Source organism: Salvia hispanica, chromosome 3 (assembly GCF_023119035.1).
Source record: "Salvia hispanica cultivar TCC Black 2014 chromosome 3, UniMelb_Shisp_WGS_1.0, whole genome shotgun sequence".
NCBI lineage: Eukaryota > Viridiplantae > Streptophyta > Magnoliopsida > Lamiales > Lamiaceae > Salvia > Salvia hispanica.
This window is the reverse complement of record NC_062967.1, coordinates 30,509,318-30,533,848: the sequence shown is the minus strand read 5'-3', so window position 1 is coordinate 30,533,848 and position 24,531 is coordinate 30,509,318. Positions and strand designations below refer to the sequence as shown.

At 36.9% G+C, this 24,531-nt stretch overlaps 3 protein-coding genes and 1 non-coding gene across 5 annotated transcripts; 1 reads left to right on the top strand and 3 right to left on the bottom strand.

Moving 5' to 3' along the window:
* Positions 1–79: 79 nt before the first annotated feature.
* Positions 80–160, bottom strand: TRNAL-AAG. Its single transcript has one exon. It is a non-coding gene; the product is annotated as a tRNA-Leu (tRNA).
* A 956-nt stretch (positions 161–1,116) lies between these two features.
* Positions 1,117–6,581, bottom strand: LOC125214551. 2 transcript variants are annotated; one of them, XM_048115625.1, is made up of 16 exons: positions 6,297–6,581; positions 6,051–6,101; positions 5,734–5,970; positions 5,557–5,655; positions 5,387–5,442; positions 5,048–5,159; positions 4,560–4,739; positions 4,238–4,486; positions 3,654–3,845; positions 3,370–3,567; positions 3,157–3,279; positions 2,709–3,050; positions 2,531–2,629; positions 1,963–2,444; positions 1,838–1,893; positions 1,117–1,276 (listed from the first exon to the last, which is right to left on the bottom strand). In XM_048115625.1, exons 1-15 carry the CDS (start codon positions 6,417–6,419, stop codon positions 1,860–1,862), a joined length of 2,577 nt encoding a protein of 858 aa, XP_047971582.1. In that variant the 5' UTR covers positions 6,420–6,581; the 3' UTR covers positions 1,117–1,276; positions 1,838–1,859. The 2 variants fall into 2 exon arrangements, with proteins under 2 accessions (XP_047971582.1, XP_047971583.1); XM_048115626.1 differs by having other exon boundaries at positions 5,734–5,964.
* A 1,288-nt stretch (positions 6,582–7,869) lies between these two features.
* LOC125209843 lies at positions 7,870–8,986 on the bottom strand. Its single transcript, XM_048109422.1, has 2 exons — positions 8,743–8,986; positions 7,870–8,441 (listed from the first exon to the last, which is right to left on the bottom strand). Exons 1-2 carry the CDS (start codon positions 8,984–8,986, stop codon positions 7,870–7,872), a joined length of 816 nt encoding a protein of 271 aa, XP_047965379.1.
* Positions 8,987–18,540: 9,554 nt separating this feature from the next.
* Positions 18,541–22,525, top strand: LOC125214705 (CDPK-related kinase 4-like). The gene is made up of 11 exons (XM_048115835.1): positions 18,541–19,567; positions 19,902–20,032; positions 20,118–20,159; positions 20,235–20,343; positions 20,426–20,504; positions 20,666–20,962; positions 21,056–21,165; positions 21,243–21,347; positions 21,442–21,504; positions 21,591–21,758; positions 22,010–22,525. The coding sequence occupies exons 1-11, from the start codon at positions 19,046–19,048 to the stop codon at positions 22,148–22,150; spliced, it is 1,767 nt and encodes a 588-aa protein (XP_047971792.1). The 5' UTR covers positions 18,541–19,045; the 3' UTR covers positions 22,151–22,525.
* The last annotated feature ends 2,006 nt before the right edge of the window (positions 22,526–24,531 follow it).

Sequence of the window (24,531 nt, the reverse complement as noted above, 5' to 3'; positions counted from 1 at the left end):
ACGAAAATAGATAAATTAGATGAACAAGTTTGCAAAGACAAAAAACAAAACTAAAACAATAAAAGAAAGTTAAAATTAGTGTTGAGAGTGGGATTTAAACCCACGCCCTTTCGGACCAGAACCTTAATCTGGCGCCTTAGACCAACTCGGCCATCTCAACTTTGTAATATGCTATCATAAATATAAAATATATTTTTTCAATAAAAATTTATATCTGTGTGAAGAGTAAAGACCAAAATTGATCCTGAACATATGGTCATTGTACGTTTTTTGTCATAAACATTATCTTTTGGATTTTTTAGTCCTGCACATATGGAAATATTGACGGAGGACCAAAATGATCAAATTTTCATATGTGCAGCACCAAAAAATCCAAAAGATAATGTTTAGCACAAAAATTGTAAAATAACCATATGTTTAGGGCTAATTTTGACTTTTAATCTCGTGTGAAATACTAATACTCCCATCTATGGAGGAAAGTTGAGTGGCTATGTTTTTTGGGGAAGTGTCATAGTGAGGTGTTAAATGGGGAAGCACTAGTAGCATGGGCATCCGACGCTAAATGACCTCAACACGAACGGAGAGACACTAGATTATGCGATAAGAAAACACGGAATCAACTTCGACCCTATTTTGTTGAGTATGTATAGGCACGATTCGACAATGACTAATGATTTAAAATTGTGTATTATATTTATTTTTCATTTTAAATTTGAATCAACATGTCGTTGTATACTTTTATACCGTACGTGTATTCGTTTAATATAACAAAAATATAAATATAAATATTAGTAGAAAAATGAAAATATATTTGCTGTATCTATAGTTATATGGTGAAATCCAAATGAAACAGGTATTGCCTCCCCACAATCACTTTTATACCTACCACCCGAAAGGAAACAGGTATTACCTCCCCACAATCACATTTAATCATTAATTTATTTTTTATTCATTTCCATAATAAATAGTAATGTCACTTCTTTGTATTCAATTTTATTGACTACCTCCGAAAATTGATTAAATACTAGTAATCTGCAAAACTATAGCATTGCCTTTCCATTAACCTAAAAACCAAAATGACCACATCTCCATCAATGCACTCTCAACACTTGAAGAAGCAAAAAATTTGAGTTCTCCAAATTAAAGAGAATAGATATTTTAAATAACAAGTATCATAGAATCGATTTGCACAGGGTAAAAATATAACTGGACAATTTAACTTGTGCTATCAAAGCCTTTGGCCACTCATCTTCTCCAATTCCATACTTAGCATACCCTGCAAAGTAAATAAAGTAACTCAATATGGAAACTTGTAACCACAAGGCTTTTCAAGGCTAAGAGTTTAGACAAACATCAGATACACGTCCTACATTTTGGTGTGTGTCACGGGTTTTAAAAAATGTGACGAATGTGGATGAAAAAAGTTAGAAATGTGGACCCCTCCCTCGTCCCACCGTAGTTGAGGCCTTTTTTCAGGCACAAGATTTTAGAAAGTGATGTTTAGTCAATTAAGTTGTAAAGAGAAAAAAAGTAAATAAATGAAGAAAGAAGAAAATAGATGATGGTAAAGAGTGCCAGATAGAATGTGTTTTTTGGGATACGACTCAACTATAGTATTACCGAGGGAGTATTTGCTTTTTAATTATAAAAGTAAAATGAATTAGTGGTATGTAAGACCATACTACCAAATATAGTAAAAGTTAAATGGAGCATGTAAAGATGGACGTCCCAAAGTGACATGTAATGATAGATGAAGGGAGTATGTTTCAAGTCCATTTTTAGCTCTTTTACACTTACATCCTATACATTAGTGTTGAGTGTCAAAAAAGAAGCTCACCTTTTCCAAAGAAGAATGTTTACTATCTTCTCACATTTGACACAGCCCCAATTGCCCTGAAATATTCCACAAGATTATATTCAGAAGCAAGTAAATTACAAAAAGTTCAGAAAAACATAGAATACCTTTGTTGTTTCCCAGCTGAACTCATTCCAGACCTCCCATGAGATCCACCCTTGCCAACTGGCCGCAGCGTAGAACGGCCAAGTTCAGTCTCATTACCATTCGGCTCCACTTGATCTTTGGCTTTGCTCAAAATTTTGACATTTGATGTTCCTACAGGGCCACGAAGTGAACCACCGTTTACGTTCTGGCTCTGCGCAGCTGAGAACTGAGAAGCATGGTCATTCACATTCAAAGGTCTAGGAGCACCAAACTCATTAAAGCTGGTCTTGTCAACATTTGCGTGAGACGAGTCAGGAGGTGAGGCCTTCTTCAGTCGGTGGGACTGAGCCATGGGAGTGACTGCTACAGAAGGCAACGATGACGAGTATGATGATGGAGCTGCAGCAGCGGCTGCAGCAGCTCTGGCAACTGCCGCTGAGGCTGCTATGGTTTCCTGTGCCCCTTCACGAAGCTGAATGTAGTCGCCCTCAATAAAAAACAGCTGAGATAATCCAAAGAGAGAAAACATTAGAAAATACCATTAGAAGAAGTCAAATTACAAAAACCAACAAGAAGAAAGAGGTATACTTCAGGATGACCAGCTACAAAATCATCAAGCTTTCCGTACTTCCTTTTGTAATCATGCCAGTGAAGTGGGGCGAGCATTTTCCCAAGTCTATTTGGAAGCTGTTCCAGGAGGCCATGACAATGTATGAGTTTATATTATTAAAAGTCAAACATTCAATGCATCTATGAATTTACTAACCGTTGAACTAATCCTAATTCTGCCACCAGAGCCTATTGTGCGAGCTATAGATGCCAATAATACTCTTTCATCCAGTAGAAAACTTTCTGCAGTGTTTCCTGTGATACTCTTCTGCCCAGCAGATACAGATGAACTTTCTGCAGTGTTTCCTGTGATACTCTTCTGCCCAGCAGATACAGATGCATCAGCCATATCAGTACTCGAGCCATTATTAGTGGTTTTCTCACTGAAATTCTGAACATTAGCAATTCTTTCTGATGATGCCAGGCCAGCATGATCAGGATTTTCCATTGGGTTCCTGTTTCCCGTTACATGATCATGAACATGGTTAACTTGTTCCTCCTGTGGTTGCATTAAAATAAGACGATCTCTCAATTCCATTATGACCATTAGCAAAGAAAACAAAAGGTGGGTGAATGCTAAATATTACTCAAAGCTTTATCCAAACCTTAGTGTCGTTGCCATGTTCTAGATGATCCAAACTAAGCGCGCTTCGAAAATGGGAAGACACTTGCTGCAAGCTCTCTGGAGATTGTGTATTAACATAACCTTTTTCGATGGAGTCGAGAATCTGTAAAAGGTTTATTCAATGTGATAAATCAAAGGACTTGACTATCAGTAGAAAAAACAAGTTGCTGAAGTATCCTAATGAACCATATACCTTTCCATCTCCATTTGCTGATGGGATTGAATCAGCAGCTAATCCTCGGCTGATATTTGAATCCAAGGTATTCACGTGAAGAATCTGATCATTCCCAGAGGCTTCGTAGTCAATATTAGATTGAATTTTCACCACATTTTGTTCGGTTTCTTGATTATATTGATTAGGGGTAGGAACATGTTGGCCATCTGGTTGACCCTTGAACATTTTGAAACAAAGAATACTTCAATGAACTAGCTGGTGCAATTCTTGAAACCAAGGCAACAGAATAGTATTACACTTACCTGCTGCCAATTTTGAACAGAGGGCAATGTGGATACCGAGTGAAAATGAGATTGCATAACATGTGAAGGGTGAGGAACACCTTGTTGATGCATTACAAATGGATGCAAAGCAGTCACTTGTCCTGGTTGAGCATAGGGTGCCATGCCAAGAAGGGGTGTAGGACCAAAGGCAACAACTTGAACATTGTCACCCTGATGAAGAAAAATCAAGGTAATGAGAACCACAACAAACATTAGACTGTGGTAAAAAGTTCACACAAGGGGGGTCCTCCACATAGTGGAGCTATAATCCAATATGGTAATGTGTCGTTCAAGGCATGTCCACAAACTTAAAAGCACAAAATCAGTTCTCAATACCAAAACAGTAAAAACCAATTGACACCAATTTTGAATGTAAGCTAAGGAGAAAGGATCACATCAGGAAAAGAGCACAAGGATGAAAGACACTTTAGACAAGGAAATATGATATGAGGCTGCCAATGGCAATGGTCCTAGCCCTAGCGCTTAGAGTTAACAAACAATAACCTCTAAGATGAATGTACACAGGCAGACCAGAGTACAAAACAAATTATTAGGAAAAAGACCTGTGTTGACGTGTTTCCACCAGAAACTTCAAATTTTCCATTTTGTAGGCTGCCAACATTTGTAGTATGTGAACCATTACTATGCACATCTTGCTGGCCACCGTTGCCATTTTCAAGTGTAGAAGCATCAATCACATTTTTATGGGAGATATTAGAACCATCCATGTTGCTTCCAGTCTTCTCTCTAACATCAACCAATTCAAGCTGGAGCTGTTGTATATGCAAATGAAGCCTTTCCATCTCACCCAACTGAGATAAGGAGAAATGTTAGTTTCTAATGAAAAGAAAAAGTATCTGGATCACTCATTTGTGGCTTAGTCACCTGTCTTTGACAAGCTAGCCAGAGTTGATTATAATGTTCTGTACGTTCTCGCAGCTCAGCTTGTAAACTGTGGTAAGTGGTTGAATGTAAAGCATCCAATTCCTGTGCATGAGTCATCCAGGCTTGTGCTTCTCGTAACTGCTCCTCTTTAAAGATAAGGGTTTCTTGGGCAGTCCTATTCTGATTAGAGACACAAACCATTAGTATACAGCCAACCAGTTTTAACCATTACAGGTCCAATTTTTTTATGCATAAATATATTTTTTAGACAGTAACCCATTTACATCTGTGATAATATCTCTCAAGAGCAGTGTGTTACACTGACTAAACCAAATGATGTTCTTATAAGGCATAAACAGATTGTCGTTTATGTCTCTTCGATTTGATGATTATAATACCTATAAGCAATTATCATGATTCATGAAATATAATGACAAAGAAAGTTAATTAACCAGCATAACTGGTTTAAGAACCAAAAGTGAACAAACCTGTTCTTGCAACTCCATGACCAGGCAATCTTTCTCTTGAATATGTTCTTGAAGTTCCCGGATTTGATTAATGTGCTGCAATCTTTCAGCTTCAGAGCTGTCCCTTTCCCTCCTACAAATGAAGCAAGAATATCATGAATTCCAAACTCCTTGCAAAAAGTAAAAAACTATCATAAAAATGTTCTTATTTAGTAGTTCAGAAATAGAGACATGGAAGCAGGAAACAGCAGGAAGCATCTTCAAGCAATAGCACAACATGAGCTACTAACTTAACCAACTTCAGATCGTTCAATATTCCAGATTTGAAACCAAATCCAAAAATAGTATGCAAGAAAGTACCTGTAGCTCTGAATCTCTTTGCTTTGTTCCCTCAAAAGATCTTCTTTGGCCCAAGCCTGCCGAAAGAAATGAAAAATGTTTAATTCAACAAAACCTACAATAAATATGAGTGGTGAAACTCCATTGCAACTTTGCAAGAGAAGGAAAACATGACACATTGGAAAACTAACCGCTTCATTGTCCAACCTAATAGCATGCAACTCTCTATCCTTATCTTCCATCTTCATCTCCAGCTCACGGATTTTCTGTTCCTTTTCATGCAGTTGCTCCTAAAAGATTGATGCATTTCTGAATTAGCATAGAAGATCATCATAAAAGGTTACACCACAACAAAGAAAGTCCAAAACCTGCAGTTCAACATTAGCATTTCTGTGCTCTTTGATTTGAGCATCAAATGTATTGTGAATTCTCGAAATCTCGGATCTCGCAATGTTCTGCGCCCGAAGCTCAATCTCCATATGCTGCAACTCCTCCCTCTGCTTAACCACCTCATGAAGTCTCTGCTGCAAAATATCGTTGTCCGAATCCCCATCAATAGTTACAGAGCAAAAATCCACATCCACCGGCTCCCTCCCATGCTGTACCTTAACATAACACACATACCAAATCACATCACATCTATTTGCATCACACCAAAAATCTTCATTTGAAACAAAGTCAGTACCTCGTATATCAATCTCTCATCAGACTGAACTAGCTTCGAACGCTCCAACTCCTGCACAGTACCAAATCAAAACCGTCGGCAAGCTAGCAACAATTACGATGCACGAATCTCAAATCGATAAATGCCGACGCAAGCAGGTATTTATGAATAACCTTGTCCAATTCAATATTTACCTAGGAATAAAATGCAGAACGCGAAAAAACGTTCAATTAAAAAAATATAATCACAATGCGAGATGATTTCCACCTCATTCGCGGAGTTTCGAGCGGATTGCTCCGACACAACGCGCCACTCCTTGCGGGAGGGAGCTGGCGGCATCGCGAATCCGCCATTCCGCGCGGCGGCGGGGGCGGGGGGCGGCACCTCCATTGACGCGAGGCTGAATCACTTCCTTTTCCCCAATTAAATCGCTAATCCCTCATTAAAACCCTAACGAGATTAGGGAAGAAGTGGCGGTCAACGAAGAGTTGAAATCGAGCGATGCAATCGTCTGCACTTTTTGACAGTGGAGTTTGGGAGATTGATTTTGGGGTGGTTTGGTGAATTAAAGACTTTTATAGGACTTGAAGTGAAAATAGCACAACTCTTTTGGGAAGGGGAGAGAAACATATTTGGAATTTATTGCAAACGAATGGGAAAAATATATCGAAAAATACAGATTATCATACTCAAAATATATCAATAAGTCGGACTTTTGATATCTTGCAAATTTTGATATGAAATGATAACACATAATTTTGGTGTCATAACAATATTGTACACTGAAAATTTAGTATATCGCATTTTGTTCGATATTTTGGTAACTTGATACAGATATACACCGATGATAATGTATATATCTGAATTTTGTATTATACTATGAAATAAATTTTTGGCATAGTGGTGTTTTGGTATGTCATACTGAATTCGATATATTGTAAAACACGATACATTGAATTTTTGTATGCATGACTTTGGTATTGAATATTGATCATATTGAAAATCAATATACATAAATAAATTAGTAAGGTGATGACATGATAATCGCACAGACCAAAACTTTTGGTAAGAACAACCTTGATAAAGTATATTGTATCGAACTAGTCTATTTATAGCGCATTTATACGATATTGCAAGCCTTGAACACACTACTATGTGTTTAAGGCACTAGAACAACACTTTTGCGCAGTCATTATTATGCACACAAGCCAGCCTCAACAAGCGTGTAGTGCCTATTGCACACATGTGTAATTACATATCGATTTTAAATTGGGGTTGAGAGTTGTGCAACAAATAATTATATTATCACATTATAAATATACCTTAGTACTTTTTGAAACATTGTTCAATTTTAATGTAATGTATTTCAAATATAGAAGTTAATTAAGTGAAGCTTTGTTCAATTTTTAAGGCGTATTTCAAATTAGTACTTTGTACCTGTGTCACTTTTTTTTACCCACCACAAGGATATGTCAAAATATTTTCAAATATTGACATAGAGGAAGTAGTCATTTGTAGAAAGACAAATTATTAGAGCATCCATTATAGGTGGACACTTTTTGGTGGACAATTTTTTTTTTTTCCATAGCCACTTTTTATTTGTTCACGACCACAAAAAAAAGTGTCCGCAGCAATAGTGAACACTTTTTTTAGCCACATTTCACTTTATTTTATTTGTTGTATATTTTAATTCAATTACAATTAAAATTATCGGACTAAAAATAATTAGAGAAAAACGGCTAGTGCAATAAAATTAAAATTGAAAACTAAATTTTCGTCGGATTAAAGTGAGGGGAAAATTACAACGAAAATTTGATCTACGGAAAATCACACATGTTCTTCACGCTACGCCGCCTCCCCTACGTGCCCAGACCTCTTCAATCAAATCGACCTGGAGTTGGTCATGTGTTGTGCTCCTGCGTATATCAGCGAAACGTTGGATCAGATATTCATTACTACGTGGTACACCCATCTGTATCGGCGCGGAGGCAACGCCGTGACTTGTACTTGCACCATCTTCCGGCGCCCAACGTTCTGCAGCAAATCCTTCATCTTCTATTATCATATTGTGCAATATGATACATGCTACCATAATATTCGCGACATCATCTTCGTGCCAAACTCGTGCCGGGCAGCGTAGAATGGCCCATCGCGCTTGGAGCACACCAAAAGCTCGCTCAACATCTTTCCTAGCGGCCTCTTGTTTTCGCGCAAAATATTGTCTCTTCGCTCTAGCCGGTTGTCGAAGTGTCTTGACGAATACGGGCCAACGAGGGTATATTTCATCTGCCAAATAGTATCCCCTGCGATACTGCGTGCCATTTGCTACAAAACTGATCTCTGCACCCTCTCCCCGGCACTCATCATTGAAGATAGGCGACGATTGCAGAACGTTGATGTCGTTGTTCGAACCTGCAACACCGAAATATGCATGCCAGATCCGCAAACGGTAGTTAGCAACGGCTTCGAGGATCATCGAAGGATGTTTCTGCTTGAAACCGGTAGTGGGCCTTTCCACGCCACCGGGCGCTTTTTCCACTCCCAATGCATGCAATCAATGCTGCCCATCATCCCGGGGAAATTGTGCACCGCACCGTGCATATCTAGCAGTCTCTGGCACTCATCGGGGTTGGCTTTCATAGGAACTCCGGACCAAAGACTTCCCGAATGCCCTTACAAAACTGTCGGAGCACATTTAGACTAGTCGTCTCACCCATCTGTAGGTATTCGTCGAACATATCAGCCGGTCCGGCATAGGCAAGCTGCCTTATTGCAGAGGTGCATTTCTGCAAAGTAGACAGTCCGATCCGGCCAGTGCAATCACTCCGGAGCATGAAGCACTCGTACCGGTCCGCCAATGTTGTCGCTATATGGGTAAAGAGCGGTCGCGACATTCTGAAACGCCGACGAAAAATCTCAGCCGGGTAACGAGGGTCAGCGCTAAAGTAGTCGGCCATAAGCCGCTCAGCCGCTCCGACATGGTCTCGTGGGATTGTTCGACGATGACGAATCTCACGAGGGATCGCCGCCGCCGCCGCCTCATCCTCCTCGTCGGCCTCCCTCTGTACCTCTTAAATCAAAGAATCTCATGCTTCATTCCACAAATCATCCATAATTGAAAAAATTTTAGAGATAGAAAATTTGGATAGAAAGTGAAATGGGTGTGAAGATGTGTGTGGAGAGAAGATGAAAATGGGAGGAATATTTATAAAAAACCATTACAAATTCGAAATTAAAAAAAAAAAAAAATTAAACCGGCGACCGCCGCGCCGGTTTCGCCGCACAATAGATAGGCGCGGCGGCCGCCGCGCTTCTCTCTCCAGCGGCTCGTCCTCGCCGCATTCGGGGCGATTGCCCTTCCGCCCCAGCAAATCCGTCCGCCTCCGGGGCAGACGCGTCCTCCGCTATAGCCCGCCGCGGCTAAGCCGCGAACGGGGCGGCCGGCGCGCCGCCCCTATAGTGGATGCTCTTAGACAATTGTTTGTCTTATACATTGCATGTTTAAGAAATTTATGCAATCACTATCTAGATTAACGTGTTATTATATAATTAATATTAATATTATCATAATATCTTGGACTTATGTCCCATATCGACTGTAAGAGTAATAGATATGGGATTTTTAGAATAAATATGCTTTCTTTTTAACAGATTAGTCCTTTAAAATAATTTCTTCTGTTAGGACACTAAAATTAATACTTTCATTGATAGATTAAATGACATACAGTCATTTATGGATATTTTTCATGGATTGTATTAAAATGACAATCATATTTAAAATGACAATATACCACCAATGAGAATCCTTAGATTTAGGAGCATATTCAATGTTTGTCATGCCACGTGACAAACTTTGATTGATAATGAGGTGGTTTGTGATCTTATATGTAAGATTTCATGTTATCACTACATTTAGTCATTTGTTTGAATTGTCGATCATATGCATAGGAATTTCTGATGAGGAGCCTAAATTTATGTTAAATAACTATTGAGTTTTATTTGTTTCGATACTGTCCGAAGTCATTGGCTATAGTTGCCATCAAATGAAGAGGAGTTTCAATTATCTTCAATTGTTTGAACACTCAAAACTAAAAATTAAGGCAAAACAAACAATAAAACACACAACCAAAAAAATGTAGGAGACGACGAGTTCATGTTAGTAGCAAGATATCAAAAATCGTCATAACTTGAATTAGAATAGAATATGGTTTAAGTAATTAGTCCCTAATTGTGGTATATTTTTGTGAAACACATCTCTCTGCCATTGAATCATGACTGGGTGAGTTTTTAGATCCAGTTTTGATGATTATTAATTTGATGTATGATCACTGCATTTGTTATAGCTTATTTACGCTTTCCCTTTCTTAACTTTATTATTTTGCATTTGTTACTGAGTCGGTCTGTACCCTAAATTCTTATGTATTATTCGCATAGGAAAGAAGAGAATGTTGCACCGCTTGTCGCGACCAATGCACCACTTGCCGGTGTTGCTGCACCTCCCTATAAGATCTTGTTGCACTGCTTGCCGCTGCACATTGTGCACCTCCCTATAAGATCTTTTCTCACTAGCACAGGGTTTTGGATTTAGCGTTGTTAGATATCAGTGGTGATTGATAATAAACCGGCATCGATCTCACTATCACAGGGTTTTGGATTTAGCGTTGTTGGATATCAGTGGTACTCCATGATTGATAATAAACCGGCATCGGATGTTGGATTTAGGATGTTGAGTATCGGTGGTACTTCAGGATCTATAATAAAAGCATACACACGGAATTTTATTATAGGTGTACAAAACACCAAATACACAACATAGTGGTGTACACAACACAAACACAAACACAAACACCAACACCAACACGACACTGCAACACTTTAGAGGACACGCCCAAAATACACTCTTGGAGGACACGCCTTACACACTTAACTATCTACATTCATTTATCTCTCCTCCACTTCTTACTGCACACACACTTCTACTTTGTGTACTCACTCACACTTGCTACGAAATGGCCTAGTGCCAATATATAGAAAATCTAACAAATCTAGATCATTTTAGCTAACCAAGTTTTAGCCTATTTTAACAATATTATAATAAATATTTATTATTTTAATACTACTCACTCACACTTGCTACAATATAATATGGCATAGTGCCAATATATAGAAAATCTAAGTCGATTAAGAATCGACTCGACTAGATAATTCTAGTTAAACAAGTTCTAGCCTTTTCTAATAATATCATGTTACTCATACTAGGGACGGTGCCAGAAAATTATAGTCGAAGGGACAAAAATATATACATCCAAATTTTTCTTTAGAGAAGCTCTAATTTTAGTTCATCGACAGTTATAAACTCTCGGTTTTTTTCAGCATGTTCTATTCTAAAAAGGAAAATAGTTTATCCTATCTTTTCTATTTATCTTGGATTATGATTGCATTTTATCTTGTTAAAATATGGAGGGGCAATTTAGTGCTTAATTAATAAATAAATATAATTTGCTATAAATCTACATGTACGTGGGAAATTGAAGTGGGGCATTTGTCCCTTCTCATTATGAATTGGATCCGTGCCTGATTTGTACATAATTATTATTTTAATATTGTATCTAATTACAAAGTTGTAATTCTGGGTAATTTCCTGTCAAGTTTGTGCTGCTTGGAACTGGACTGATGTGGAGCTTCTTCAATGAATTGTGCAAAGACAAACATCAAAATAATAGCATCAAGGAGTCTTTTCCGTCTCTTAGAAATAAAAGGTTCAAGTTAGATTATTTTGTTTCTTCAATATAGTCTTAATAAAAAATTTAAATTGTGAATTGTAAGTTGAATATTTTCAGTAGGCGTTTCAACCCTAAAATGAGTATAAAATAATTTAATAAAAATATTCAATTGATTTAATTACTTTATATAGATAATTTAATTAGGTGTTTTGTTCTTGATTTATATTATGAATGGAATTAAATGTATGTGCAAAACACAAAAAAGAAAGAGGAAACATAAACTAAGGAGAAAAAAGAGAAAAGAAAGAATGAAAGGAAGATAAAATACTAAAAAGAAAGAAGAAAATGAAGAAAAAAGAAAGAGAAGAAACTAAAGAAGAAAAAAAGAAATAAGAGGAAGAAAATAAATCGCTACTATCTAATTGAAATATCCAAAAATATCCTCTATAACAAAAAATTCACATGTATGGTATCTAGGATTATTTTTGTCACGGGGTACATTTATTTGCGAAAGTGAAAAATCAGGTAGTTCACTAAAAAAAACACGTTTTTGACAAAACTACCGCCACTGCCCCGTCCACGCCGCCTACGCGGCTCTTCCTCCACCGCCGCGGCGCCGCCTATCCCTTAGACCGCCGCCGTGGCCTTCCACTGTGGACACTCTGAGTTCGACTTTCCAGGTCCATCGATGAGTATTTGTGGGGGAGGAAATCAAAGAAATCAAGCGAATAAAAAACCAACAAAAAGGTGTGAAATGTGAGGGAAATGAAGAGAGAAAAACATCCTGAGCTGTTGAAATGCCCTGGCATACTTTCCCTGATTCATACTTTCCCTGAGGGTAAATGTCTCGAGGGACACCATGGGTGATTAGTACATAGGATTAATCAAGATGAGCACTACCATAAATCTCTTTTGAAACAATTCCTTTTCATTAAGAAGATTGGACAAGAAATGACTGCTACTATCCAACACCACCAGCCACAATTTCAAGATCTCACAAAATTAATTGCGCAAGGGAAAAAACACATGATATTTGAAGTTCGTATATTTAGATTTTTAAAATGGTGAAAATCTGAAATAATGGAAAGTTCATATTATAATAATAATGAACTTACGCCCTTGTCGTGCCCGTCGCAAAGAACCGAGTCCTTTCTTAATGCCACACGCTGCTTAGCCGGAAGCTTCCCCGACCTTTCTTCATGCCACCAGCCGGGACACGTTGCGCGTCTAGGTTCGCTCAGGACGTAGAAAATGCATATTCTTGTGGAACGGATTAAAAAGAAAATAGTACATATTCTTATAGGACAGGGAGATTAATGAATTTAACCTATTTTTTGTTTTACATTTTGATATTAAAATCTAGTTTTGCATAGATCAAAACCCAAAGTAATATACTCCCTCCGTTCCATAGTAATGGAGGCAAAACTTTTCGGCACGGAGATTAAGAAAAATTGTGTTAGGTGAGTTAAGTAAATAAAGAATAAAGTGGAAAATGAAAAAGGTAGAGAGATGAAGATAGAAAAAAGTAAGAGAGAGTAAAGTAAATGTGGAAAAATGTGTTGACTTTTACTAAAAAGGAAAATGACTCTATTACTATGGAACGGACGGAAATGGAAAAACGCCCCTTGTAGCAAAAAGGTGATGCGGTCACCCTGGCCGCCCCCACACCCTGGCCCGACAATTTGTGAGGGGTTCAATCAGGGTACACAGCGGCCCGTTAGAGAGGAGACCTTCAACCCACTGTCCTGACATGAGCCCATCTCCCAAGATCTCACACTTGTGCCTGAGAGATGGAAGCTCCCACACGCCAGTAATGGGATTCGAACACAGCTCCTTATAGCAATATCTGCTCCCCCGGAACCAACTGCGCTAAGCCCCTGCGGGCTGGAAAAACGCCCCTATTACTATGAAACGGAGGAAGTACTATGCATCACCTTTATTACTTTCACAGTTCACGACTAAATATTTTACTTTTGACAACTCAGGGTTCTGAGAATTGTGAAATTATAAATATAAAAAGTTAATGGGTCTGTATATATTTAGTTCATTAGTTAATGGAATGTATCACTTTCTATAGTAAAAATAAAAAGAGACAAGTAATTGATGACTGACTAAGATAATGAAATGAGACATTATAAATCATAATAATATACTAAAGAAAAGTATATCTAAAATTAGATATACAAAATTCATGATTCTAACATAGTAACATATAGTATTAAAAAATATACCTCTTGGGGTAAATCCACCATTTATATTTGAACGAATATCTATTACATCGTTATATGAAAAGTTGGACTATATGTAAATTCGACTAGTGAAATAGGCCCAATGAATTAAATAGGCCCAATTATTCTCAACGGTGTATATTGTAACTATATAAAAATGTGCCCCTATTTTTTCGAAATTCTGAATTTACTCTCTAGTTTCTAATTTATATCACACAATCATATGTTTTCGAGAGTGTAAAAAAAGAAAAATGAAGGATGATATTATCACGTCAATAGAAGTGAAATATCACAATATAAATTCTGAATGCTCAATATGGTATTTAGCACTATAGATAAAAATAGTACACTTAGGTGATGTTCGATTTCCATGATAAAATAATATTAAGATACAGTTCAGGATTGAGTTGTGAGATTATTTTAGTCATAGATGGTTAGCTATGATTAATTATCCCATAATTATTCATCTAGGATTGATTTATGGGGTTGAATCTCATTATCCAAATACACTACAAATTTGATCTCGGATACAATCTTGCAAACCGAACACCCCCAGTATACATACCAGTCAAAATATCAAACAATGAATTTTTATAATATATTGAATCTGAAGGCTATATTAGTAATTTTATTTAATTTAAGATTGATATTTTATTACTATCACTGAATTTTTGTTGATAGTAATACATCATTTTTTTGCCCTAATACAACGGGTCCTTGCCCTATGAATGGGCCACACAGAATATTTATATGACAATTCAAACACTAAATTGGGCAAGTAAATACACTAGTTGAAGAATAATAGACGAACCCTCATATTTTTCCTATACGAATGAAAATAGGCCTTCCGAATAAACTGAAATGTTTCTAGGACAAAACCAAACCAATTTATTCGGGTAAACTTGTTCATCTTAAATTTAAGAGCGATCAATGAATAAGTTAATCGGTAAAATATTTATTATTCAATCAAATAAATCGCTATTCGAGTTATTCCATGTGGCATGCCATGTGGGAGTTGTAACATGAAAAATAATACAGAAACCACTATTAAGGACTTGAACCCTATTTTTTCAAGTAGGATCTAATATATGATGGATAGCGGGTCAAGTCGGGAATTATTTGATATCCACTAAGCTCGAGTTGTAGCCCATTTTAGAAAAATAATCATATAAGTAATATTTTGTAGGGATTTGGTTGTGCCCAAATTTGTGATGATATTTATGTCGTCGATAATCAGAATTAAGGTTGGTCTCATGTGTATAATCTTTCGTTACATTCTTCCTGACTTTTCAAAATAGTGTTAAGACCATAAATTTTGATCGAATTCTAGTGGTCGAACAACTTCAAATAGTCAATGTTAAAACATTGAATATGAACATTTTGCTCAATATTACCACATAGCCTAATTTTGGTGAAAGTGTATCTAATTTGCATCTAAAAAACTATACCAAGAAGAGACTGTATGTATTATTTTTTTCAACACACTTACAAAATAATTCACCCGCATCATCAATTTAAAATACTTATATGCCAAATCAACAAACATATTACATATAGGAAATCAGAATATTTTGTTGCGGGGAATATGAAAAAAATGCTAAATTTCATGATTTTTATGACTACTTTTAAAGTTGCAGGAAATATCAAATTTAATTAAAAGTAATGATTCTTCAGGCAATTTACTTTTATTAACTTAGCATATCTCTAAATTGGCTCGATCGGTTAATAATCATAAATGTATACAGTCGTTTAACAATTGTGTTAAACTATTTTTTTTATGAATAAATAAATAGATTAAATAAACTATTATGTTTCGTGTACTAGTAGTCTCCCATTTTTTAATGAATGAGGCATCCAATATATTTGAAAATCCTCAACTAATTTGGTTGACACAAGATGGGAAATTTACTTACCCTTCTTGAATGTGTCAATAATTACAATTTTTTCAAGGTACTGCTGAATTAGTTTTATTCAATGTACTGTACAACAATAATACACTGTCAATAATTATATTTTTTTTCAAGGTGAGTTGGAATGTTGGAACACATTTTGTTGAGATATTTCATTAATTAATTCTCCCAACCATAATTTATTTATTCTCGACACGTATATGAAAAAGGAAATTGAAGTTTATTATTCATTAAAAAAAAGGGCTGTGATTATGATTATGATTATGATTATGAAATAAATATTATTGTATTATAAAATTAGTATATACTAGTTGATATTCACACCAAATTAATACATTTTGGAAGAATGAAACTTCGTTTTCGAAAGTTAAATAATATTATAAAATGAGTACAAATATAGTGACAGATTTAAAAATCAAAATGTACTAGTACTATATACTTGTAAGCATATGAGGTACAATGGTTATAGCTTGTGTTGCAATGCTGATGAATAATGAAAGTAAATCTAACCTTTTAAAATTGGGCGGAGTTGCAATATTGTGGAATTGACGCAAGCTCCAAAAATCAATTTTTTTGTTATTTTCTATCTCTCATAGATTGACATTGAGATCAACGACAAATTTAGGAAACGAAACTTAAGGCACAAAACATTAAAAACGTTTATCACTAGCATTGGAAAGCCGAGACAACATAGTACAACAATCATCGCTAACAATAAATGACGATAAAAAATGGAAGTGAATATTAACCGTTCGAAGTTTGGATAGAGTTGCATCTCCGAAAAACCGGTGCTAACTCCAAAAGTTCATATTCTAATATTGTTGCGCACTTACGTCGATGGTGAGATCGATCGACCGGATCCTACGTGGAAATGTTTGGCACATATAATGATCCTACGTGGAAATGTTTGGCTCATTAATTTGTAGAAAAAAAGGGATAGAGCTACTTGGATTCCGTTGGCCATTTAAGTGTAGGAATAAATGTTTCATTATTTGGTAGTTGAATTAGCACAATGCACGCGGCTTCCATTTAATGTTTATATAACGTTACATACACAAAAAATAGGCCAGTTACAATAATCCAAAAGAAGTTATGATTTCAAACAATAAAAATATTACTTAGTATACTATTACTTATTTTGATACCGTTTTTTTATTTTTACATTTTAAAATTATAAATTGCAAAATTTCAAATATTCTCAATTATTTATTCCAATCAAAGAAAATTTAAGTTGAATCGACGGATGAAAAACTTAAATAAAGGAAGGCAACAATAAGGAAGGATCAACGTGTAGAGTAGAAAAATGAACGACTATAGAGAAATTAAATGACTTCACATTTATTTTGTTTTTGTCTTTTAAACTAAAAAAGCGTAATTTAATAATATCCGAGGTCGTATAATACTAGTAGTACAAGTTATTGTTAGACTTTGGAGTAGTCTGAAAAGACAAAAGTAGTTTAATTACATGGAAAACTGTAACCAAAAAATATTATTCAAATCATGGAATTTTAATGTTCGACTCAATCAAATTTTATTTTACATTTTTCATACAATTGTTGAATTATATGGTATGAAAGAGTAAGAATACTGTCTTGAATATTCGGCTATGAATTGTTATTTTATTTGTGAAAAAAGTAATGTTTCCATTATGTTGAAATACTCGTTTATAATTGCTTTGGTCAAATACCTAACTAATTATTAAACAATTATTGACTACGATAAAATATAAATGGGAGACTATTACTAGTATTATTTATATTTAGTACCTAAAGGGAATATGAGACTAGAATGCATTTTAAGTGTCTTGGGTTACACAATAAATTATTTTATTACTACCACTAAGTAACAACTCATTTAAACACACTTCAACGTTTATTAATATACTCTAACAACTCATTTAAATACACTTGCAAGTTACACGCTTCACAATATTCCATTTTATAAAAATTATATCATTACAATAATATTATTGAACAGATTCCTCCACTATGTCTAAATGAAAATTAATCTTGGTAATGTTAACTAAATAAAAGAATAAAATAAGATAAAAGAAGGCTAAGTTAATTGGGTGATTGTATTTTTATAGAACTAGTAAATATTGTGACATCAAGTGTTTTAGAAATCGGAGTGGATCGACTTGTTCGAATAATTTAGTCGTAAAGCATGATGTTGTTCGGTCATGCTTATCATCAAAACGAAAACCACTAAATATTTAGATCATCATAGAATGAAAAGATCAAGCTTTAACCATATTTTTTTACTCCATTTTGAATCTTAATTTTCCAATTGGACTCTTCAAACTGAATATTGAACGTTGATGTTAAACCTTGTGATTTAAGCCCATAATCTCTAGCTTTGATTTTTCTCGTACAATTTTTTAACAGAATTAACGACTCTGGCCAAGTAATAAATGGAAAAGTAAAACAATTTAATATATAATTAAATATGATTTAATACAATATTTAATCCAGCAAGATCGAAAAAGCCACATACTAAATTCCATTAATTACTAATTAATTTCTTTTTTCTCACATCAAAATTTACGAAATGCTGACGTTTCGTTCTTCTCTGTGAAGAATAAAAAAGCCGAAGCTCTCTACTCTTCCCCCTTTTTTTTTATGTATAAATAAATATTTATATATAAATATATATACGCGCCTATAGATACACTATATCTATCCATCAATCTCCATTAAATTCCTCCACAGCGTAACGCAATCTGACCGGAGCTGGATTTTGCGTTTTCGGTTGACCGTTGGCTGAATTTTCGTTGACGGAAGCAGCAGATGTTGGGAAATTACCGGTGAATTGAGGTCTCCGTCAACGCTATACGACGTCGCATTGAGCTTACAAATCCACTCTTTTTGAGCTGATTGTGCGATGAATAGGCTTTCCTGAGTAGTTTTGTTTCTGTTTTCGGCTGATCGGAGGTGAGATTTTGAATTTTTTGGCTGACTTTTCGTTGGTGGGAGAAGCAGATGTTGAGAAATTGAATTGGGGTATTCTTCAACGCTAAACGACGTCGCATTCGGCTCAAGAGCTTACAAATCCACCTTTTTTCAGTTGATTGTGTGATGAATAGAGTTTCCTGAGTGGTTTGGTGTTTGTTTCCGGCTGATCGGGGGTGAGATTTTGAATTTTCCGGCTGTGGAAACATGGGGCATTGCTGCAGCAAAGGCGTCTCCGATTCCGCCGACAAGGAGGACTTCATCTCCACCTCCGCCGCCGCCAATCGCCGCCGGGAGACCCCCGCATCGGGATCGCAGACGCCGTCCGCCGCCACCAATGGGGGCGCACCGCCTCACTCCTTCACGGCGAGCCCGTGGCAGAGCCCCTACCCCGCTGGAATCGCGCCCTCGCCGTCTCCGGCGAGGACTCCGGGGCGGAAATTTCGGTGGCCGCTGCCTCCGCCATCGCCGGCGAAGCCGATTATGTCGGCGTTCATGAAGCGGCAGCCGAGTCCGCAGCCTGCGAAGCCGATACCGGAGGAGGGCGGCGGGGAAGGGAGCGAGCGGGCGCTGGATAAGAGCTTTGGGTATTCGAAGAATTTCGCGGCGAAGTATGAGCTGGGGAAGGAGGTTGGGCGAGGGCATTTTGGGCATACTTGCTGGGCAAAATGTAAAAAGGGGGATTTGAAAAATCAGCAAGTTGCTGTCAAGATTATTGCCAAAGCTAAGGTTTGTTCAATCAATCAAACTTCAGATTGCAATTTTGATATTATATGTTCCATTTCTGAAATGGGAGAACTGATCTGTAGAATTGGTTGTTGTCAGCTTACACTTACAATGCATATATTTAATATTGGTGTTTTGTTGTTTAGTTCTGCAATTTTCTGGCAAGAAATAAGGGTATTAGGTATGGTTTATAAGAATGGCTATTTTACATTTTGAATGTTCTTGGAATAGATGGAAGGGGGAGAGGCTATGCTTGTGATCAAAGTGCACCAAAACTTGCTTTGTGCTATTTGTTTCAGAAAATTAGGGTGCTTATGAAATGATGATTGTTTGGCAGATGACAACAGCAATATCGATTGAAGATGTTCGAAGGGAGGTGAAGATTTTGAAAGCTTTGTCTGGGCATAAGAACCTGATCAAATTTTATGATGCATTTGAGGACGCTCATTATGTCTACGTGGTTATGGAGTAAGTTCTTTCTTACTGTTGAGTCATATGTTCCGTGCAGAATTGTATCTAGGCCGTGTTACTAAAATGAAGTCTTGTTCGACAGATTATGTGAAGGGGGTGAGCTGCTGGATAGGATTTTAGCACGGTAATTCAAGATGAATATGCATCATATATCATGTGCTAAAGAAGCTTGAATATATTTGTTTCTCTACATTTACAGAGGTGGAAGATATACAGAAGAGGATGCGAAGAAAATCGTGGTGCAGATGTTAAGTGTTGTTGCCTTCTGTCATCTACAAGGCGTTGTACATCGGGATCTGAAGCCCGAGGTACAGAAAACTTGTGTTCTTGTATATAATCTATTCATTTGGAGGTGCGCATCCGTTAAAATACATATTTATATCCTTGCAGAATTTCCTATTTGCCACAAAAGATGAAGATTCTCCGATGAAGGTCATTGATTTTGGTTTATCTGACTTCATAAGGCCAGGTAAAGGTCCCATATTTTACATTCGGCTTCATCCATAATCGTGATAAGCTTCTAGAACTCATGTTTCCTTCCTTCTCCGTCAAATTAGCTAGCTAGCAGCCTAGCACTATCTATCCCCTTCACGATAAATGTCTTTAATGTCTGAATTATATTGTTGGCAGATCAACGTCTGAATGATATCGTTGGTAGCGCATACTATGTTGCACCAGAAGTACTTCACAGATCATACAGCAGTGAAGCAGATATATGGAGTATTGGTGTAATAACATACATTTTATTATGTGGGAGCAGACCTTTTTGGGCACGCACCGAGTCAGGAATCTTTCGTTCAGTTCTACGAGCTGATCCTAACTTCCACGACGCACCATGGCCATCAGTATCCCCAGAGGGCAAAGATTTTGTGAAAAGGCTGCTTAATAGAGATCATAGGAAAAGAATGACTGCTGCCCAAGCACTTAGTAAGTCATTGTTTCATCATTTATGTTGTTTCTTTCTAATCGAAACATAAGTTTCTAAGTGATAGAAGTCAATATATTTATCTTCCTCTGCAGCTCATCCATGGCTAAGGGACCTTAACATCACGATACCTTTAGATATGATGATCTACAGATTAGTGAAGTCGTACATTCGAGCCACTCCTTTGAAACGTGCAGCCTTGAAAGTAGGCCCTCTTTGTGTGATCTGTGTACTTGATGTTTTTGAATTCTGCTCAGAGATGACGTTTTTCACCGTCTGCAGGCACTTTCGAAAGCTTTGACTGAGGATGAGCTCCTTTACCTTAGAACTCAATTTGAACTTCTGGAACCAAGAGATGGCTATGTCTCTCTTAATAATTTCAGAACAGTGGGTCTTTTTCATAATTTGTTTTCCACATTTTTCATAACAGTTGTATCATGATGACCATGTACTTATATCCGGATGATCGTCCCTTATTCAGGCTCTCATGAAAAATGCAACGGATGCCATGAAGGAATCGAGAGCTTCAGACATCTTGAATATGGTGAGATGTGCTGTAACTAAAAGTGTAGATAGATGCATGACAGTGTGGTTTTTCTGAAGTAGTTTTGTTTTGACCCGAATATGAAGCTGGAGCCCTTATCCTACAAAAAGATGGATTTCGAAGAGTTCTGTGCAGCCTCAATCAGCACCTACCAGCTGGAGGCGCTCGAGAAATGGGAGGATATCGCGAGTGCAGCATTCGAGTACTTCGAAGCAGAAGGAAACCGCGTCACTTCCGTTGAGGAACTGGCACAGGTAACCACCATAACTTTTTACTCACTGAACTAATCGATTGACCATCCGTTTTTTGCCCCACGAACTGACATGGCGATATCCACAAACTCAATTTGATTATTCTTCGCTACTAAGTACCTGCTGATTCAAGCAGTTGCCTGTTGAGCACTTAGCAAACTATTCTTTCGCCTTTTACTATAGAATTAAGATACCATGTGCTCCTCACTATTTAAGCAGCATACGTTACTAGCTATGGATGTTTGTGTTTGCAGGAGTTCAGTTTAGGTCCAACTGCTTACTCTCTTCTCGGTGATTGGATCAGACCATCAGATCGAAAACTGAGTTTTATCGGGTTTACAAAGTTCTTACATGGTGTCACCATCCGAACCTCAAACACCAGACATCGACAGTGACTCTCTCTCTCTCTCTCTATCAACAGCTAAAAGATTGCTGTATGTTTGTCTGGTTTCGGGGCTTCTCAAAGAAGCTGATTTGGCATTTGGGAACAAGAATGAGAAGATATTCCAACAGCTTATGCTCAAAAGTTACGAGGAATATGTCATTTTACACGAATTTCTCATTGTTTGCTGTCGGCTTTAGCTTTGGAGAACGTCGAAATTATTCTTTGTTTGTTTTTTTCTTTTTAGATGCTACGCACATCGAGTTTCATTATATAACATCCGATTTTGTCGAGGTTTATTCTCTTTTAAAGACTGGTGGTAAACATGAACCTTTTTGTAAGGTGTTCCAAAGATGCAGAGACTTATATAGTGATTTCAATTGTTATATGCCGGATATTAAAGTTTCCATATGTAGTTGACCATTTGTCGGGTTTTATCTTGCAATAAATTCATGATAAGTGAAAAAAACTTAGTATATAATTGGTTCAATTATCTCGTTGGAATTTGGTCCAACGAGATAAGTCAAATAAATCACTAAGTTTGAATTTGTTCGCAATTATCCTATGCATGTACTTAATATACTGTTTTTTTATACCAAAAGAAATTATTTTCTGTATAAAATTATAAATAAATGTTATTGTTTAACTCATTAACAAGGTCTTCCATGTACAAGTTGTCGATTGTCGTATCAAATATATTTTCACCAAAAATATTTGTCGTGGGACGATTATCAATAAATTCAAAATTCATGCTAATATGTAAAATCATAATAAGAGGGCTCAAAATTTTACTAAAGTCCAAATCATAATAAGAGGGATCAAAATTTTACTAAAGTCCATCACTTATACATCAATTTGCCCTTTATTTTACATGGCAGCAACAAATAGATTGAACTTGGAACACATTACACTATTAGATCCTCATCATCACCATATATAGTGAAAATGTCAAACTTTGGATTGTTTGTTTGCTAGGTTTTGTTATTCTAGACTTGGAATTCAAGATTGAAAATAATAATTAGGTGTTATCTAGCTGTCAGGTTTGCCTTTTGTAAGTTTGTGGTTGAGATTATTAAAGTTGAATTTTGATTATCAAATATGCTAACTTTAATACTTAATTGAAGGATGGTTGAGAAAAATATAAACAAGTGGGGCATAAAGTCCAGGAAAGAAGGGAATTAGTGAAGGATATGATGAGATAGATTGATTATACACAATCTACCATCCCTTTTCCCACTTGTATGGGGATTTGAAGCTATTTTAAATAATTTAATGGCATACGTCAAAAGCCAGGCACTTTTCTTTGGAAATTAGGCTTGATTTGTTGGTTTACACATGTTTTAGTTTCAATTTTTCCAACTCCATAGACAATACCCATGCCCTTTTTCTTATTTCATGTTTACCTATATTAGTATGCTATTCGAGTCCACATACTTTACGCATTAGAGAGTAAGTATTTTTTCCTATCGAGAGACTATTTTGTGTTTTTTTCTTGTTGTATCTTTACGATTATTTACAAAATTAACTGAAAAAAGTTGACGACATACATCACGGACATCTTCGAATAAAAGTATGCCTAATAGAGCTGCCTCGGACCCATGATTTTGTTTCCATCTTCCCATGCCTTTGTTGTATTTCATGTTTCCCTACATTGGTATGCTACTAAATGATTTTCGAACCCAATTGCTTTACAAAGAAAGAGTGTTTTAATCGATATACTATGTCGTGTTTTGTATTACTATATGTTTACAATTATTTATGTAATTAATTGAAAAATATCTTGACGGCATACATCACGTACACCTTCATGTGAAGGTATGCCTAAGAGCATCCGCAATGGTCGGCTAGCGACCGGCTAGCCGAACCATTGCAATCGGCGAGGGCGATTTCGGCGAGCGGATCGGCGTGGGCTGGCCGATCGCTCGTCGCTGGCCGAAGCGCTAGCGAGATCGGCTAGCCGCCATTGTGGAGGCCCGATCGGCCAGCGCCGATTTTCGAATTTTTTTTTTTTTAAATCATATATAAACGCGATTTTCGTTTCATTTTCATTTGCACCACTTGTTTTAACGAGTTTTCTATCTCTCTAACTTTCTGTACAAGAGCATCATCGAGCGATGAGTAACGCGGGTGGTAGCGGTAGTGGTAGTGGTAGTGGTAGTGGTGTGGATCCTGAGGAGTACGAACGGAGGATGAACGAGGCTATGGAGGCCTACATGAACCGCGGGATGGAGCGGTACATGCGTATGGTGGAACAAGCAGGCGATAGCTCGCCCTCCACGAGTTGTCCACCACCGAGCAGTGATTGATCGGGATCACGTAGCTGCACATCAGCGGCTGTACGAGGACTACTTTGCAGAGTACCCGCGGTTTCCCGCCAACATGTTCCGGCGGCGT